Genomic DNA, 18,892 nt, shown 5'->3' with positions numbered 1-18,892 from the left:
AGGGAAGTAGAAACCAATAGGTTTAGAAGAGACGCCAGTTACCCCTATTCATTTATGTTGCAATATGTGCACACACAAATAAGTGCAACCGTCTTTTCCCTTTTTAGTGCATTCCCGAGAATGAGAACACGCCGTGTAATGTACAGCTCCAGTTTGTAAGCTGGAACGTTGGAAACCAAAATCAGAATATATTCAACGCGATACAAGCACAGAAGAATGGGCGAAAGCGCCGCCAGATCATAAATTTGAATACCGTATATATGAGCAACGAAAGTAACCCTTTAGCTGCTGTTGGACGAGCAATGAGTCTGCGCTGTCAAGATGAAGATCAGATCTGGATAACTGGTTGTGGAAACATTTATCCCAAGAACACAGAACAGTAAGTATTTCATAGTAATGCTTTCAGTTTTTGTTATTCCAGCACAAGATCAATTATTACTGTTGTTGTTCTCCAGTTCTTAGCAACTTTCAGCAAGATTTTGGGAGAGTCAGGAATTTTTACAGCAACACTGATAACGTTGTATCTGAAACAGGTACTGCAGCAGTTATTATCCGATGACGTACGTGGCGGAGGGAAAAGTTCTGATGGTTTTCGTCACAAATAGCAAAAGTCAAGACAGAGGTTTTGTTGTCAAATACCAGGCCCTGGATCCTCAGTTGGGTAAGATGAATATCGTAAAGTTGTCAGTGCAGTTCTCTCCGCTCTTCATTCGCAGTTTTGAAATAGGGCCAGATTGTGTAAGATTCATTAATGACTATTGATAAGAAATTCTGAAATCGCAATTATAAATCACAAGTTAACTCTAAAAATTAGTCATTTGTACCTGTAATATTTTTAATTGAAGTAGTTACACACTCAAAAGTATATGCATTTTAGCAGTCGCAACGGAAAAACGCATCATCACTTGGCAAATAACATTTTGTCATTTTTTCCTAATTTTTTTGTAAAACAAAACATCGCCATCGTTCTTCAATTGTTTGCTATATACAAGATGTTACTAAATACATGTTTTTATTTCTGTTTCAGGTGTCTACACGAGGCAAGAGTCTGACCCGAATGCGTGCCGTAAGTACAGACATTCAAGCGTTTTGCTTCAAAATATCAAATGTCCCTCTAGTTTCCCCACTAAATTCATTTCAATTCCCCATTTACCACTATAATGCTTTGTTGAGCATTACTGCTGAAGCTGTGCGGCCAATTTAGGCCATCCAACAGGTCTCTCCACCAACACCACAGCCATCGTTGATCTTTTGTCTCCGGTCAATTCACTGCATAAATACACCATGCCCTCATATTTAATCATCAGCCTACCCAATTAAATTTTGAAGGGAGTACAGTTCTTAGTTTCGCCTTTCCAGCCTCACTTATTTTTCAGGGCCAATAACACTCACCAAGCATGTTGGAGGAGAAAACTCAATGAAAGATACATTCTCTGACCAGAGAGATGATAAATAAACAGGAAAATAGTGATTGTTCTCCCTACCTAAAGATTTCGCGTCAGCTATCAACTTTACGCTTCATGCAGGGCCAAGTAGGCCTACACTTCTGTTTCCCCAGTCCGCAGAGAGCATAGATGTTTTGAGTTGTGATATGAAGTTCATTTGCAATGTAAACTGTAAGCTCGAGAAAGTTGCTGCTGCAGTGTTGCCTTGTGTTTCTTGAATTCTCACGAGTGTTGCTTGCCACTGAAGTTCTTACCTTGTCGTGGATGCCTCTGCCTGGTAGCCAACACGACGTAACACCCAGGAAGTTATCTAAATGAGGTTGCAATTAGGGGAAGGACTCATGAGATAAATTCTGGGTCTAAATTAACTACATGTAATTCCATTACTCAGAAGAATTAATTACAGAGAGCCGTGGACGCTAGGCACTTCAAAGTTAAATTACACACTCAACACATTCAAGAGCGCCACTCAATCTAGAACATTGAGACAAGAATCAAATCAGCTTGGGGGCTTGACTGAGGGGCGTGGGCGCAGCGGAGGCAGATGGTTCTACAGTAGCACACACAACCTCTCTGCAAGCGTAGAGAAAGGTACACTAGCAGTTGTTAAGCCAAGTACAATCTGAATATTTACAGAGGGAGTTGTTGAAGGCCTAAGGAGCATGACGTCACTTATGATCAGGCACCAGCAGTGATAAATGAATGGGCACCGACAGTGATTCCAGGGTCTTAGCACAATGAAAGGGGAGAACGGAAACCGAATGAGAATAAGAACAAAGAATTGACCGAAAGACCTTCTAACCAAACAGTACGTTAATTCCTGAGTAGATGTGTCGTGAATACAGCATCAGTTGTGTCTCTCTCAAGTGGGGCTTCCCACAGGACTCTCAGATCGGCTCTTGGATAGCTATAGACCCTCAGCTGGACAAAGAGGGCGAGCTACACTCAGGAGACACGCAGGCAGCGTGTTGCTGGTGTCGTGTCCGGTCTGCTTCTCAAGGTCGTTGACCCGGGGTCGAGCTTATACGACCTCGGTTTACTGCCGGTGTTCATAGCCCCAAGCAATTCAGGTGCCCTGGCTGTGGAGGGCTATTCCCTGCTTCAGGATTGTGTGTCCCCAAGAATCAAGACGTTATCCGGAAGAAGGATCTTTCAGCCAGTATGTCATACATTAGGGAAAGGCTTAGGATGTGTACAAGGGAAGGGTGCTCGGACCCTATGGTCTGGTTTGGGGTGGAAATCAACAAGTGGCAGAGAGCCTGTCTCCTTCGGCGCTACATGTATGTGAATTAGAACTTGGCGAACTTTTAGAAGTACGAATAAATACTTCTAGCGTAAAGAAACACAAGAGGAAACTAATTGTAATTTCATGGACGTGTAGAAAACCCTTCCTCTGCGTTATCTGTAACAGTGAAACACATTTGAATTTTATTTCCCTAATCTATTCTTTTGGCATACGTAATTCGGCGACTTCCTTTTAGGCTGATATTGGGAATTCATCTTCATAACAGAACACTTGTAGTCACTTCCAATATCCTTCAGCAAAAAGTTTAAAATAAGGAAAATGCAGTACAGCACCGTGATTTTGACAGCGTTCCACGAACACACGACATATTTTAGCAATTGCCATGCGTTGTGGAATTAAAGATTTCCTTAATGTCAACACCCGCAAGGACAGAGGAATGTATCAAAGCAATCCAAATACTGTGTATATTTTTCTCACCTTTCCCGGCTGGCCCTCTTTTTTCGTGGAGCAATGTCACCCCCGTATACCAATACCCTAGACAGGATAGTCGCATGTACTCAGAGTAATGACAGCAGAGTTGCTCCACAACGTATACAAATCGCCCCCGTAACTGTAAACATGTACTTATTACCGGTGAAGCTGGTATAACCATCAGGAGTTTGGATTATGTTTTTCGCGGTGTCTTTGTTTACGAGAGGGTGGAAAACTTTTCCTTTAAATTTCGCCTAGATTATTGCCTGTACAAAGATTTTAAATCTTCCCAACTTTCTGCAGGATGTGGTCAAGCAGACTTTACCCGATACAATGCACTTCAGGCAAAGCTGCCTGGACGGAAAAGACGGGAAAGTTTGGAGAGAGTAAAAGCGAAAAAAGAAAGGATGATGGAAAAGGAACAAGCTCGGAGAGCCTTCAGATTAAAAAGAGGAGCAGGAGGAAACGACCAGAAAAAGAACAAACCTCCTAACGATGGTTTGAAGAAGAGAAGGAAGCATACCACGAGCCAAAAGCCACCAACAGGGAGAAAACCAAAACGACAGCGCAACAAAGGCGTGACGGGTAAACCAGGGGGCAGCCGGAGAAAGCCGCCAATGAGGCGAACAACTGCCAAACCCAGGCGTCCTCCGTCAGGAGGGAAGGGGAAAAAGAAACTGCAGAAGGTGAGCAAGGAAACTACAAAGAAACAGAACGCCAACAAGCGAATCACGGCCAGTGGACGAATCTACAAAGGTGCAAATCTAAAGCAGATACAATACCAACCACATGCGGTGAGTATTAGTCGATTCCCGTTTCACAATTGTCATCGACAAAGGTATATGGTCGACAAGACAGAACGACCCTTCTTACGTAGATTTCTTGAAGTATGTTTTACTTCTGCTGCTTACATCAAAACGTGAATGTTCCTTTTACACTTGTACAGTATACTGTAGTTGCTAGCGGCATTGGTGACATGTCTTCCAGCAGTGGACTGAGCAGTTTTGGTAAACTGATGTTTCTGTAGATCAGCTGACAGTGTAATACTCAACTATTCTAACTCATTTCTTAAATGCTGAGTAGATTTAATAACTGTAGAGCTTTAAAGGTCACATTTAATTAAAGTTCACAGTTGTTGCAAAATTGTAAAATTTAACAATTCTTGGCTCTTCAGAATAGTGAAATCTGAGACCGCAAAGTAAAAAGATGATTTAGTTATTTCAGCGTTAAGTTCTGTGCTTGGGTAACAATTCTCTTCAATTCAAAGATTAATTTTTTGCATAAGTGAGAGTTAAAGAGAGACCACAAAATTTGAGCAACATATTTGTAGGTTTTTTTTTTTTGTTTGCTTTTTGATAGATTTACCCATTATTATTATTAGTTTAGGTTACTATTGCTGGTATTGTGGCTCTTGACATGCGCACATTTGTCACATATGCACTGCAACTTGAGACTTCATTAATGCTCTATTTATTTGATTGTTTACTCCTGATTTAACTGCCTAGATTGTGGTGTTGTCAAAGATTCACTGTACACAGGCACCGGTCCTATTTTGACTTAGTGTAGATAAATTTCCATGTTTTTAAGAATCCTCCGAAAGTCTTGCATTTTCTCGCTGTCATCACCTCGAAAGAATAGAGAATGAAAAAGTAACAAAAGGCAAAAAAAAAATATATATATATATTTTGAGAAGTAAAAGAGTACCAGTAAATGGGTTTGCTTCAAAAGAAAGTGAACTTCACACGTTTATTTCATCGAGAAAGCAATATCGAAAATATAGTGTTTCGTTGTTATTTGGAAAGCGCGTCAAATATGGCTGAGGGTAAAGCTACTGGAGTATTTCCAGAAATAATAATGCAAGCGAATAAACGGCCCATAACAAATAAACACAGCTTTTTTTTTTTTTTTTTGTCAGCATCAGAAGAAATAGTAGTGGAAGATGCCGTTGCTTCGTCACATACTTCTGTGATAATGGAGGTCATAGACAAAAGCTAACAGTTGTAGCAGGCACCCCTGTATTTACGCAGTATTCCAACAAGAATCCAAACGGAAATTTGCTGACATTTTACATTAGTAGTAGGCTAAATGGCGCATATATGATCTGCTTAAAATTTGTGTAATTTGTCAGCAAATTACCATTTGATTCTTGTTGTAATTACACATACATTTAATACTTTTAGTAAACCTTTTAATCTTCAGATAATTTTTAAGATAAATTTATGTAGTAAAATTTTCTACGCCAAGAAATGTTTACAGCGAAATTGTTTGTTTCCCCAGATGTGAGCTGTTGTAAGTTATCCCTTTGTTCATCTCATTTTATTCGTATAAACAGAATTTTATATTGAAAGCCTACGTCTTTTGTTGACTGAAAGTTGTGGGTTCTCGTTCTTGTTCAAGATTAGTTTTCAAAAGAGTACAAAAGTCTTCTAAACTAACCTACAGCAAAACATGGATACTTTGTTGCAGTTTTAGCCGATTCACTTGGTTTGCAGGCAAGGTTGAAGCGACTCTTCATCAACATTAACAGTGATAATAAAGATAATGATTAAAAGAACTGTACTGTGCTGAATATAAAGAGACAACAATTTTACGTTTCCCGCAGGCCATGATACTGCTACAGAAGCTGGAGAGACAGAAAAAGAAAAATGCCAATAAACCAGGCCAGGGCAATAACAAGCCGGCTTCTGGTAAGAAACGAAGAGCTGCGAGCCAAGCACCAAGTGGTTCCAAGAAGAAGAAGAAGAAGCCCAAGAAGCCAAAGCCCAAGAAGATATTAAGAGAATGCTCAGGAGTCATCATTAGTAACAGACACGTCTTGACAACAACTACCTGTTGCACATACTGTGTGTAAGTACACTGTCGCTCTCTCTGTTAGTAACTGAAATCAGTTGTTTCGCCAGTTTAACGACCACTTTGTTTACAGTGGGTCTGAAGTCTGGAATTCATGAGTGCCAAGACAAGTCGGTGACTTGACGTCTTTCCCGATTTCTTACACAATTATGGCAGCATAATAAGTAGGTGATTATGAAACCGATTCGTGTAATATAAAAATATCGCAACTGACCGTCAGTTACATTATTTATAGAGAGGATATTACTGGATAGGTTGAAAGAACGATGGTCAGTTTTCATCTAAAGACACAACCCTTCACAGGTGCTTTACTTGGAAAACTGCTGTTATGTTGGTGTTCCTCTGGTAAGTTAGTTATTCTTGTTAAAGGTTCTTAGTTCTTTTACATCTTACAAAGACTATCTTCTTGATTTTGTTATAAGGAAGACGGAAAAATAGCGTAAATAAAACTATTTAGATGAGTAAGTAATTGCGTAAATAAAACTATTTAGATGAGTAAGTAATTCTAAGCATTCTGAAAGACTTGATTTATATACTTCAGGATCCCATTTGTAGGGTAAAAAAATTCTACTTTTGTCACTTTCTTTCCGGTGGAAAATATCCCTCTCCATAAAATTTGATGCCATTTCAGACCTCATACTGCATCCTTGATTTCAAGTTGGAGTGAAAAGCATCATGATCTAGGTTTACTGAGAAAGGTGCAAGTTTTCAAGTTCATCAAATCGTCCTTTTTTAATCATTAAGTCATATGACACATTTGCACGCATAGAAGTACAGTATAGCCTACAGTGAGCAAGTACTAGTGTTTTTCATACTATATACTGTGTTCCAATTTTGTGTTTGCATCAATCTCATTTTCATCTCTTTCTAGCAATGCCTGGAAGAAGAGATGGCTCAAAAAGCAGAACTCACAAGAGAATGCTATTATCGGTACAATAGCAACGGAGCCTCCAATAGTAAATGGAAATTTTGCGGGACTCACTCAGAAAGTTGCATTCCTAGGAAATGGGAGGTGAGTCAAATATCAATCTGTTATCAACTTCACACATACTCGCCCACAAATATATATATACTAGGATATAAATATAATTTAGTATAACTGAAAAAATTAGGGCTGGATTTTGACTGAGAAAGTAAGCAGCTGAAAGGAGTGACAGAGCGAAAATTGCATGTGACATGCATTGACTACGAACAAGTGTGTTAAAAGCGATGGGGATTCGTTATGGTGGCTGCTGAGGTTCATTATTCGTTGTGAACAATATATTAAAATATGGAGAGAAAAAGTCGAAAGTGATATTGAACAAGAGCAAGGTTAGGATGGTAAATGTAAGCCCAGATGACGAAACAAAGAATTATTGATATGGATGATGGAAGAATGGGAAAAGTTGATTTATATGGAGATTTAAGAATAAATGAAGTAGATGATGAAAAAATGGGAAAAGAGATGAGACACCGAATAGGCAGTACAGAGAAGGTAGCAGGATTTTCTCAAAAAATTTGAAAGAGCAGTAGGGTGTATATTGTACAGCATAAAGGGAATGTTGAACCAACACTCCTTTCTGGAAGTGAATTATGGATGTTGATGGGAATGAAAGTAGAAAGAGAGTAACTTGAGGTGAATTGCACGAGCAGTATTTGTAGAGTTAAAAAGATTGAATGATGTGAAATTCAAAAGCTATGAAATAATATAAAAAGTGTTAAAGTCAAGGTTTAAAAGATATAAGAGGTGTAAAAAATGTTTATACTGTATTGTGTAGAACCATTTCTCTTCCGAATGGCTTCACGACAATTATTTCCCAAACTTCTTCTCTGATAGATATGAGGAAATGATAAGTGATGAGTTTCAGCTTTAATTCCTGTGCCTTTAGTACCAATACTGTATTTTAATGGCCCTTAGCCTTGTATGACTGATGATTTTAAACGTTTTTATTTCATTAATCTTGAACTGGTTCTTGAGGATGTAGGAACAGTTGACTCTTTTCTGAAAGTTTGAAGACACTCGTATGTTCTTCTTGTACAAAGACATGTTCTTCGTATGTTCTTGGTGGTTTAATATACAAAGACACTCTTCCTAGCCACGTATATTCTTCGGTGGTTTAATATACAAAGACTCTTCCTAGCCACGTATGTTCTTCGGTGGTTTTTAATATACTCGGTGGTTTAATATAAAAAGACACTCTTCCTAGCCACGTATATTCTTCGGTGGTTTAATATACAAAGACACTAGCCACGTATGTTCTTCGGTGGTTTAATATACAAAGACCTAGCCACGGTGGTTTAATATGACACTCTTTCGTATGTTCTTGGTGGTTTAATATACAAAGACACTCTTCTATGTTCCGGTGGTTTATATTCTCCTCGTATGTGGTGGTTTAATATACAAAGACACTCTTCCTAGCCACGTATGTTCTTCGGTGGTTTAATATACAAAGACACTCTTCCTAGCCACGTATGTTCTTCGGTGGTTTAATATACAAAGACACTCTTCCTAGCCACGTATGTTCTTCGGTGGTTTAATATACCTGACAAAGCTGTAATCTTGGGACTTACCTTTGTTCCACCAAAAGGACTTCCTTTGTCGAGTCACCCATAGAATAGGCTAAGTTTTGAAAAAGGGCTGAGCCACTCAAGGAGCATCCAGACAAATGTAATGCAACTTTCATAAAATCATTTTGAAATTGTTGTATTTAGCAACTTGTTCCGTTCCTCGCTCCTTTGTTCATTTCTCAAAATCTTTTTTTTTTCTTCAGCTGCTTTCCTTGGTCACACGTTGTTCATGTTTTGAAGCGGCAGGTTGGTTTCAGACACATGATTCTTTTTATCTCAGGTTTTTCGTTTGAATCACTGTTGTAATAATTTTAACTTTGTTTTTAATACTGCAATGTTTGTCTAAGAATAAATGGAACTACAGAATCGCATACTTGCTAGAGTCAACACTTTTATATATATATATATATATATATATATATATATATATATATATATATATATATATATATATATATATATATATATATATATATGTTACCTTACAAAGAGTTAATCCCATTGCTTACCTTTGCTAAAAGTCAAGAAGTCCCATCTATTGGTAGCTTGATAGTGACCGCATCAAAGTGGCTACTGGCTTTGTATATTTGTACATACACACACGCACTCTCTCTCTCTCTCTCTCTCTCTCTCTCTCTCTCTCTCTCTCTCTCTCTCTCTCTCTCTCAGGTCTACATGAAACAAGCATTACCCAAAATAATTTATTTGACAATAATCTAACATAAATGGATTGCAAGAAACAAGATATGAAATAAAATGGAATACTAATGTTTACCAGATGATCAAATATATTAAGGACCACCATGTTCAACTAATTATTCTCTCCAAATAATTTCCCCACAATAGGTCAACATAAGTCAAAGTCCAGTATATTCCCCCAATGGGTACATCTTATGCCTCTTCGTCAGCCAAACATCTGACGGAGTCAAATAAAACCCTTATTAAACAAATGTATAAAAATAAAGATTTGGGAATTCCTCCCATGTTACTTATAAAGCACACACAATGTAAAAAGTGCCGGATCCAAGTGAGATATATGTTAAATGAAAAGAACAATCTACAGTTTGGGAAATCTAAATTATTTCCTACCTCCAAACAGCAATGTTTACAGTCTTAACCGACAGGTCTCGAACCACAGAGGCTTCACCAAAGGCTTCTATCACACTTTGGTGTTGATCTTTGAATGACAGTTTGTTTGATAAGTAATACCTTCACATCCTGAGGCTCTGCCCCAAAAAAACACACATATGAACAAATTCTCTGGAACCTGGACATTTGCAAACAAAATTCTCTGGAACAAGAATATCTGGACACTGTTTTTTCCGGCAACCACAAACTCAGTGCATTAATCAAAACCTACTGTGTATTGTCTTGTTGCTAGGCAGGGAGTGGGGTTGTTCTCATGTCTCAAGAATATCATAAGAAAATCTTACTTTTAATGCTCTGGGTGCATTGACACACATTATTATTGTTTTACATCAAAAAAACCCAAATTATGATTATTCTGCCATTTTGGGGATTTAGGTCAGTCCCGAACATGCCAGAAATAATTTCTGATGAATATATTTGAAAAGCGCCGTAATCGAACGTCGAAGCCGGAACCGTCGTGAAATGGGATGGATTGTATATATATATATATATATATATATATATATATATATATATATATATATATATATATAACATTAGGAAAACTAGACTGGTGTAGGCTCTTACACCTAGTCTTTCATTATTGCATTTATATGTGTATATATATATATATATATATATATATATATATATATATATATATATATATATATTACTGTATATCAAAACCTACATTATATATATATATATATATATATATATATATATATATATATATATATATATATATTATATATATATATATATATATATATATATACATTTTATATGTATATATATATATGTATATATACTGTAATATATAATATGTATAAACTGTATATACATATACATTTTATATGTATATACTGTGTATATATATATTTATATATACTGTATATACATATACATTTTATATGTATATATATATATGTATATATACTGTATATACATATACATTTTATATATATATATATATATATATATATATATATACTGTATATACATATACATTTTATATGTATATATATATATATATATATATATATATATATATATATATATATATATATAAATATATATATGCTTTAGCAGTAAGTGTTTATTACTAATGGAACCAGTTTTATTGTTTTCTCCTTTTTCAAAAATTTTAATTGCTTTCAGCCTACTAATCCCTATTCGTGAAGCAAGTGGCCCCAGTGTAAAGAAGAAAAAGCCTGGAAATAAGAAAGCCAAAACGTTTAGGCCTCCAAAGACAAAGTACATCCATGTCGTTTATGGCGAAGCTGTTCTGAAGAAAAAGCAAAGGAATATAAATAAAGCAGAGAGGGTGAAACGCATTTACATTCCCGAGGACTGTTACGCGAAGCTCCCGAAAGCGAGAGACGGTAAGATTGGTCACATTTGGTTTTGATTCGTTGTGTGAAAATTGCATTCCTACTTTTTCTATAATTTTGCTCCAGGCTGGTTTTACGTTTTCTCTTTGGCTTGTTTTTGTTAAAAACTCCTTCTTCACAGGTGTGGTGAAAAAGAATAAAACTCAGTACGAGACAGTGTGCCCTGTTGTGCTGGAGCTGAAGAAACCCATCACATTCAGTGCAAATGTCCGTCCCACTTGCCTGTCAGTGCATGGATCGTTTGATGTTAACAACGAGACGATGTCAACTGTCGGGTGGGGAAATAATCAGAATAAGAAAAACAGTAAGTTACTTATTTCCTGCGACGAGCTGCACTGGAAAACTGGAACAGCGTCATTCTATTTTGTGATTTCAGGTCCTTTGATTTCGCTTGGTGGATGTCTGGTGGCTTGTTTCATCAAAGAATAAGAATAGATCTTAATGTTGACTGGATACATGTTAATCTAATTTTTTTCCAAGTTACCCCATTCATTACATAGAGGTTTTGTCAAGTTAGTGAAGTAAAGGAAGTTTCCACTATCTTAAAGAAATTATATCTGAATGTTATCTTAAGTTAATATTATACATATTCATAAGAATAGCAATACATACAGTATTTCATTAGACCTCAAGAATATAATCTACTTTAACGGACATTAAGTTTTATTCCTGTTGTCATCTGTGTTGACATAAGTTAAATTACATATAACAGTAATTTATGTTATTTTAAATCACTGTACTTTTGTAGCACTGAAAAGAATTATTTTTCACTGGGATACATGCTCACTGTTCCACATTTCAACTTTGCCCCACTTTTGGCATTTTGTTGTACGTCGTATATTGAGATACAAATGGTGCAGTTTAAAAGTGTCAGTAAAACACCAATATTACTGTTCAACAAAATTCCCTACCATACTTTGTCCATTTCATGCACAGACTGGTGATTCGTTTATGACTTATCTATACAGGCTACCACTTTATCTCCTGGTAATTGGAAAGTGACGGAGTTCTCCTGTTTGCAGGTGCAAAAACCAGGAGACTACGGATGGCCGTAGGAATTCAGACAATCACCCCTAAGGAATGTATGGGTCTCCTCAATAAGGAATTGGATCCAACTATATTCTGTACCAAACCAGCTACGTCTTCGATGTGTCTTGTAAGTAACCATTGTTCCCCCCTGATACAAAGACAATCTCAATTATTGGTGCTTCACTTGCAAGATATCACTTGCAAAAAACTTCAACCCTGGGAGTGTTATCGGATTTGTTACTGTGGAGTTGAAATTGGTGCAGCAGGGAGACATGAGGGTGGTTACTAGGACAACAGGAAAGGCAAAGCTTAGTGGATAGGAGAGAAGGCTGCATAAAAATACTATGAACATGACCTGTATGAAGGGAAACCTGAAAAGAAATTTTCAGAATTCAGAAATGGTGAACCGTCAAAGGAAAGAATAATACGGTATTTGGCACTCAGATGAAATCAGGAGTTTGATCCGTCACTCTTTCAGGAAATCCAGAAAAAGGAAAACTACATCTTTTTAGGAAGAGTTCACAATTGTATGATTTTGGTTGAGAAGAATGATTTAAATGTTCAGCTGTTAGGGAAATTAAGTCAGATGATTACCAATATGTCAAGAGGTCACAAAAAAGGAGAAAATCTATCATGCCGTAAAGAAACTAGAAGTAGTAGACCTTTGAGTATTGTCACTAAATTTTGAGAATAAAGGATGTCTGGAGTATTAAAGAAGAATTAGATCACTGAAGCAGCTACCAGCAGAATTAATATCTGTCGCCTCTGCCCCACATAGATTCACAAAACTATACAGTCATTGATTTTAGTACAATATTGAGAAAACTAAAACTAAGTGTAATGGATATTAAAGATAATGTTTAGAAGGGTGAACTACAACGATGTGGACATGACATCATAAGAATTATTTATTTGCTACAGATTAGAGAATGTTTCCATAAAGAAAATGGATGCAGGATGTTAAAAAATGCCATACAACAAACGTTAATTTTGTATGATATACAGATACATGAGTATTGGTGTTTCTTTCATTACAGTTTAAAAGTGCCTAACCTAATTATTTCTTTCTCTCTTTCTCTTTCAGGGAGATCAGGGAGCCGGCCTCATGGCTTACAGTTCAACTGGTCAAGGGTTCCAAGAACACATGACGACAGTAGCACTTCTGGTAAGAGATGGAGCTCTGGAAAAGATTTCAGTTGAGAATGGATAATATCAAGTTTTTTTCTGCTTTCACTAAGAAAAAAATATCTTAGCATTGCAGTGAGAATTTATTATTGTAAGCATATGTAGAAATTGACATGCAAAATGACTCTGCAATGTGATTTTTCCAATGAAGTACCTCATTTTCGTAACTCGTAAGAATGTTTTGCAGTCTCAGTTGTAAAAGTATCAGTGGGCATGTTACTATATATGACTCTCATGCAAAGGCAAATCGAAAAACTAACTAAAACAACCATGCGTTCACCTTGTCAAACTCAGCTAGGAATAGACTGAGGCTTCCAGACTCTTTCTCCTTCATTCTTACTGGTTTTTCCATCTTGACCATGCGTACTTCCCTTCACCACTCCGCTGCTATTATGCTCACTCATAAACACAGCCATATGCCTCAGCTTTTCATTTGTTACACATTTCCACAGTCTTCCTGGCCCAAATGCAGGCTCCTCCATTATACTGCATCTCTGCTCCACCCTATCTTGCCCAAACACACCATAAGATTTGCTTTTCGTGAAGGTTCCCAGCCAAATCTCGTTTATGTTGCCTCCCATTTCATTTTGGAATCACCAGGAAATGTGAAATGGTGGTTTTTTTCCCCCTTGACCACATTCGCTTTCTGTCACGCCTTCCAATCTTCGCCACATGTACAAACATTCAAAAGTACAAAACTCGTTTTTCTTCATTTTCAAAAGTATATTTTAGGGTATTGGGCTATAAGCATTATATATGTCTTGGCCATTCGATACTAATAGGCTACTTGCATCTTAATCTTTGAATCTTTGAAAGCACAGTATAGACATTTTATGCTTAAAATCGTTTCTTGATGGCCGAGTATATTTAGTAAGTTAGATATGAATAGGTTATTTGTGGCTTAATATTTGAGAGTGCAAAAATGATGTGTGTAAAACTTATATGACAAACATATGCACACAAGAACAAACTTAAATACGTATTTATTCAAGTTTTTCTACATTTATTCCAGCCTGTACACAACTATTTCTGTGATTACCCACACACACAAATTATATATATACATATATATATATATATATGTGTGTGTGTGTATTGTGTATGTATATATATATACATATATATATATATATATATATATATATATATATATATATATATAGAGAGAGAGAGAGAGAGAGAGAGAGAGAGAGAGAGAGAGAGATTGATTACCCACAAACATGTCCTTATCCTGCAGTCCAAGCAGGGGAAGACTATGTTCACCAAACAGCTTTTCTCGTTGTCTTCCACAGGCTAATCCAGGATGCAACAAAGCCCTCGGAAAGAAGCCGCCGCCAACTAAGAAGCCGAAGAAGAAGAAGTTGCTTCAAAAGCCAGAGTCAGTCAGCGGAAACAGTAACGGAAACAGCAGTAAACCGAGTGTCAATGCAAATAAAAAGAAGAAAGCTGGTGCGAAAACAACGAAGAAGAATACCCAGAAAGGAGGCAAAAACCTGAAGAAAGCTGCGAGGAAGAAAAAAGCGAAAAGAAAACTGACAAAGGCTGAAACGAAAGGCCCCAAAAATGCAAACCGAGCCACAGTTGAGAAGCCAAAGGGTAGCAGCGGAAAGAGACAGAGCTCCGCGAATGTCAGCAAACAGACAAAGAAAAAGAGGAAAGGCGCCAAGGGCAACGAAACGCAAGGGAAAAAGCAGGGGCGACTGAAGCGAGCGTCGGATAACAATTCGGGCGGTAAGAATGCAGGCGCGCAAAAGGTTGACCCTGAAAAGAAAAAGCGTAACAGGAAAAGGAAGAAGGGTCCGCCAAAGAAATGGTCCACGAAAACTCCAAAGAGAAATAAAGGACCAAATAAAGGTTCAAATACGAAAAAATCGGACAGAAATGCCCAAACGCAATTTAGGAAGAAAGGAGGTGGACCGAAGAGAAGTACAAGTTCGAAACCTAGTGGGCGGAAGAAGGGAAGTACAGGTTCGAAACCCAGCGGGCCAAAGAAAAAGAAAGGGACGAAGAATAAAAGACCAACTCCACAAGGCGGTAAGGGGAACCGGAAGAAGAAGAATGGAACTTTGAAACCCAGTGGGCCACAGGCAAATAAGATGAAAAAGAAACCGACTTCCTCACCAAGGCAGTCACAAGGAGGTAGTGGAAACGGGAAGAAGAAGAAGAAGAAGAAGATTAAAAATAACCCCAATCGAAAATACAACCGAAAGGTCATCAACAAGCAGTCAGTTGACACCTGGATGAATCTACAGCCATACGTGAACTGGTTACTGAAACTTGTGTATGTCAACAGAGACAGCAGTTTGTGCTACAGGCCCACAGATAGAGTTTCTGCTGAGGCCATCCGTGGCAAGAACAATTTACACTCATGTTCTAATATTCTTACCAGGGTCGACCAAAACGGGATAGGTTCTTAGTCATTTGCAACCCTTTTTAGAGTATTGAAAAATGTTCATAGAAAAGATTAGAAACCTCAAAGACAATGATGTCTTGTTTATTGGCCAAAGAGTGCCTTGTAAAGTATGTTCAACAAATACATTCAAAATATTTTTGGTTAAGAGAAATTTGGCTGCACTTGTTCCGGCCACTTTGTTCAGACTTAATTGTTATCTACAAATTACTTTTGATATTTACTGTATCAGGGAGCCTATTTGATTAACACTTTTATTAGATTTTATAGGTAAATGTCATCAGGAAGGTGTAAAATGACTATTGTTAGATTTTATAGGTAAACATGTCATCAGGAAGGTGTAAAAAGACTATAATAAAGGAAATTGTTTGAAATTTCAATTGTTTTGAGCCTATTTCCCTGTCATATATTGATTTGTTTCCTATGATGGTATAAACATCACCTTTCATACATGGAATATCCTTCAGCACAAACTGTTACAGCTGCTGAGTCTTGGCAACAAGGCAGTTTACTGGTGGAGGTGGGGTCTGTGAGGGGAAACCTCTCACTCACCTCCCTCTTGCCACTTCACTCTTTTTCCACCATCAAGAGAGGTTGCTCCTGCAACTTCTTCCGTGTGCACTCGGATTTTGGATGAGAGCTTGCTACCGTTATTCACTGTCGTGGTCAGCACAGTGGTTGCTTCATGCCTCTCATGTTGGTAGATTTACATGTGCTTTGCTCTGATTGTAGGGGTAGGGAATACTTGTTCCCTTCCCTGTGATGAATGTGCTTTTTGAACCTCGCCTCAGTGTGAGAGGAGGAAGAAGGTCAGGAAGATTTTGCCCGGTTTCTTGGTCACACCACTGAATCCTTCCAGTTCCTCCTTTCCACCGAATGCCATTCTTCTTCCACCCACATCTGGCTCATCCTCTCCTAGGGGTGTTAATTCTCCTGCGACCTACAAATCCTTCCATCCCTTGTCGGAGAAGGAGGAAGCCAGTGGGGAGACGTTTTATTCTGAATACCTCTGCCGGCAAAATTCAGCCTACTCTCAGTATTCCTTGCAGTCTGTCATTTGCTGCCTTCATGGACTTGCTAACAGGACGAAGGAATGACCAGCCAACTACCACTCTGCTTCAGCTTCTGCAGTTCCTATGACTACCTTGTCTGCACAGGTGGTCTTCCAGTGGCTATGGTGATGCCTGTATTTGAGCAAGTAGGCATTGTTACTTCTTCCCCTCCAGCATCGACCACCCCTTTGGGGTCTGGCAAGTCTGAGAAAAGGAAAAAGCATTCTCATCATTCTTCTAGTTCTTCATCATCTTCCTCCTCCTCATCCCCAGACTCTCTTCCTTGAAGCAGAAAGAAGAAAGAAAATTCTAAGGCCATGCAGAGGAGATTCAGGTGCTCTTCCCCTACTCACTCTTTCCTGTGGTAGGAGAGAGCAGAGGTGCCAGTTCACCGTCTGATGATCGTCGGACGTCAGAAGGGGTTGGTGCTGCTGTATTTGGCCTCTTGAACATGAGGACCACCCCCTGTCCTCCCACCATGAGTGGTCTCACACCAGGTCAGTCTTTTGCAGCCCCATTGCTCTTCCCGGCCTGGGTCTGAGGAACAGGCAGGTGTGGGTTGCAGCTCGAGGTACCCTCCTCCATCAGCTCTGCTGATTTGCAACAGGGTGGCATGCACAATCCATATAGTCACTGGACTATGCACAGGTGAGCAACAGGATGGGTTCTCCTCATTAACTTTTGGGTGATATAGGGGAGACCCTGCACCTGCCCTCCTGCTTGGTGCACTCACACTTTTTGGCATGCTTGCAATCCAAGCATTCTTGCTATAGGGAGAGGTCTATGTTGATCTCTACCACCTCTCACAGGCTTGCTATGTCACATGGGTGCTGAACAGGATTGAGAGAGCGAGCGAGCATAAGTCAGGTGTGGCCTCTTCTTCTCTGGGAGAGGAGGTAGCTCGGACCTGTGGGGATCTTTTGGGTCCCAAGGGACCTAACCCTCCGATGTTTTGTCAAGAAATTCTGATATTTTAAATAACCTTTCTACTAAATTTCAGCATTTGAATTCTGAGAAATCAGAAGCTTTGATTGGCATCATCCACAGGTACAAAGACTTGTTTCAGGATGCGCCAGGTAGGACAAATGTTTTGGATCACGACATGTACGTAGGAGACGCTAAGCCCTTTAAACAGTGCCCATTTAGGTTTAACCCCGCCAAGAGGAAGATCGTTCAGGAGGTGGTCTGCTATATGTTAGACCATGACTTAATTAAACCAAGTTGTAGTCCTTGGAGTTCTCTGGTCGTGTTGGTTAAGAAGGAAGGAGGCCAACACCGTCTTTGCTTTGATTATAGGAAGGTCAACAAGATGACCAAGACAGATTCTTTTCCCTTGCGGAGGGTGGAGGATTGTATAGACCGAATTGGGTCTGCCAAGTTTATTACAAAGCTGGATTTGCCTAAAGGGTATTGGCAGGATGGTCTTTCCCTTCATGCAAGGAAAATTTCCGCTTTCGTTACAGGTGAAGGTTTATATGAATGTAAAGTTATGCCCTTTGGGATGAAGAATGTGGCTGCCACCTTCCAAAGACTGATGAATCATACCACTTAGGATTTGGAAGGTTGTGTATATTGATGATTTAGTGGTATATACTGTAGTGTGTGAGGTTCAAGAAATGTCAGAAGTGAAAGACTGATCCTTTATTATTCTCGCCAGGTGTTTATAATACAGAAAGCGGACGGAAAGGTAGCGGGCGACCTGAGACCCCCTGCTGCGTCCATACAAAGGTTGTTTTGTTAACGGGCATAAAAAGACATATATAATGCGTTAAAGAACATGTAAAAGGCGAGTATATATATCAGCGGACAGGCCATACAATGATGCATATAATGAGACCCATAAAGAATCTGAAATATCAACAAGTAACATATATGACATGATTAATGTACTGTACATATGAAGAGAGAAACACAAGAAAGAAGAGGCGATTTGACGCCCTTACAAGTGACGACTGGGAAACTCACTTGGAAAGACTTGAAGCTTTGTTTAAGGCGTTGAGAAAAGCTGGTCTGGTGGTTAACTTGAAGAGTGATTTTGCCCAGGCCACAGTTTTGTATCTTGGGCATGAGATAGGTCTGGGCAGAATTGCTCATAAGAAAGTTAATGTAGAGGCTGTAGCCGGCTTTCCTGC

At 38.6% G+C, this 18,892-nt stretch overlaps 2 protein-coding genes across 2 annotated transcripts in view; one reads left to right on the top strand and one right to left on the bottom strand.

Moving 5' to 3' along the window:
• The window catches only part of LOC136851821 (uncharacterized), a 36,753-nt gene extending 20,110 nt beyond the window's left edge, over window positions 1–16,643 (top strand). Inside the window, exons 9-19 of the mRNA XM_067126133.1 lie at window positions 108–379; window positions 534–661; window positions 1,028–1,066; window positions 3,466–3,956; window positions 5,765–6,009; window positions 6,884–7,024; window positions 10,852–11,075; window positions 11,206–11,388; window positions 12,107–12,240; window positions 13,198–13,278; window positions 14,591–16,643. Coding sequence (XP_066982234.1) covers window positions 108–379; window positions 534–661; window positions 1,028–1,066; window positions 3,466–3,956; window positions 5,765–6,009; window positions 6,884–7,024; window positions 10,852–11,075; window positions 11,206–11,388; window positions 12,107–12,240; window positions 13,198–13,278; window positions 14,591–15,715 — 3,063 coding nt within the window. The 3' untranslated portion in view covers window positions 15,716–16,643. The remainder of the gene's footprint in view (window positions 1–107; window positions 380–533; window positions 662–1,027; window positions 1,067–3,465; window positions 3,957–5,764; window positions 6,010–6,883; window positions 7,025–10,851; window positions 11,076–11,205; window positions 11,389–12,106; window positions 12,241–13,197; window positions 13,279–14,590) is intronic.
• Window positions 12,835–18,892, bottom strand: part of LOC136852013 (tubulin gamma-1 chain) — a 70,516-nt gene continuing 64,458 nt past the window's right edge. The window contains exon 9 of the mRNA XM_067126479.1: window positions 12,835–13,293. The gene's annotated coding sequence lies outside the window, so the exon portion shown is untranslated. The remainder of the gene's footprint in view (window positions 13,294–18,892) is intronic.

Source organism: Macrobrachium rosenbergii, chromosome 24 (assembly GCF_040412425.1).
Source record: "Macrobrachium rosenbergii isolate ZJJX-2024 chromosome 24, ASM4041242v1, whole genome shotgun sequence".
NCBI classification, from domain to species: Eukaryota; Metazoa; Arthropoda; class Malacostraca; order Decapoda; family Palaemonidae; genus Macrobrachium; species Macrobrachium rosenbergii.
Note: the sequence above shows the minus strand (reverse complement) of the source record. Positions and strands in the feature narration are given on the sequence as shown.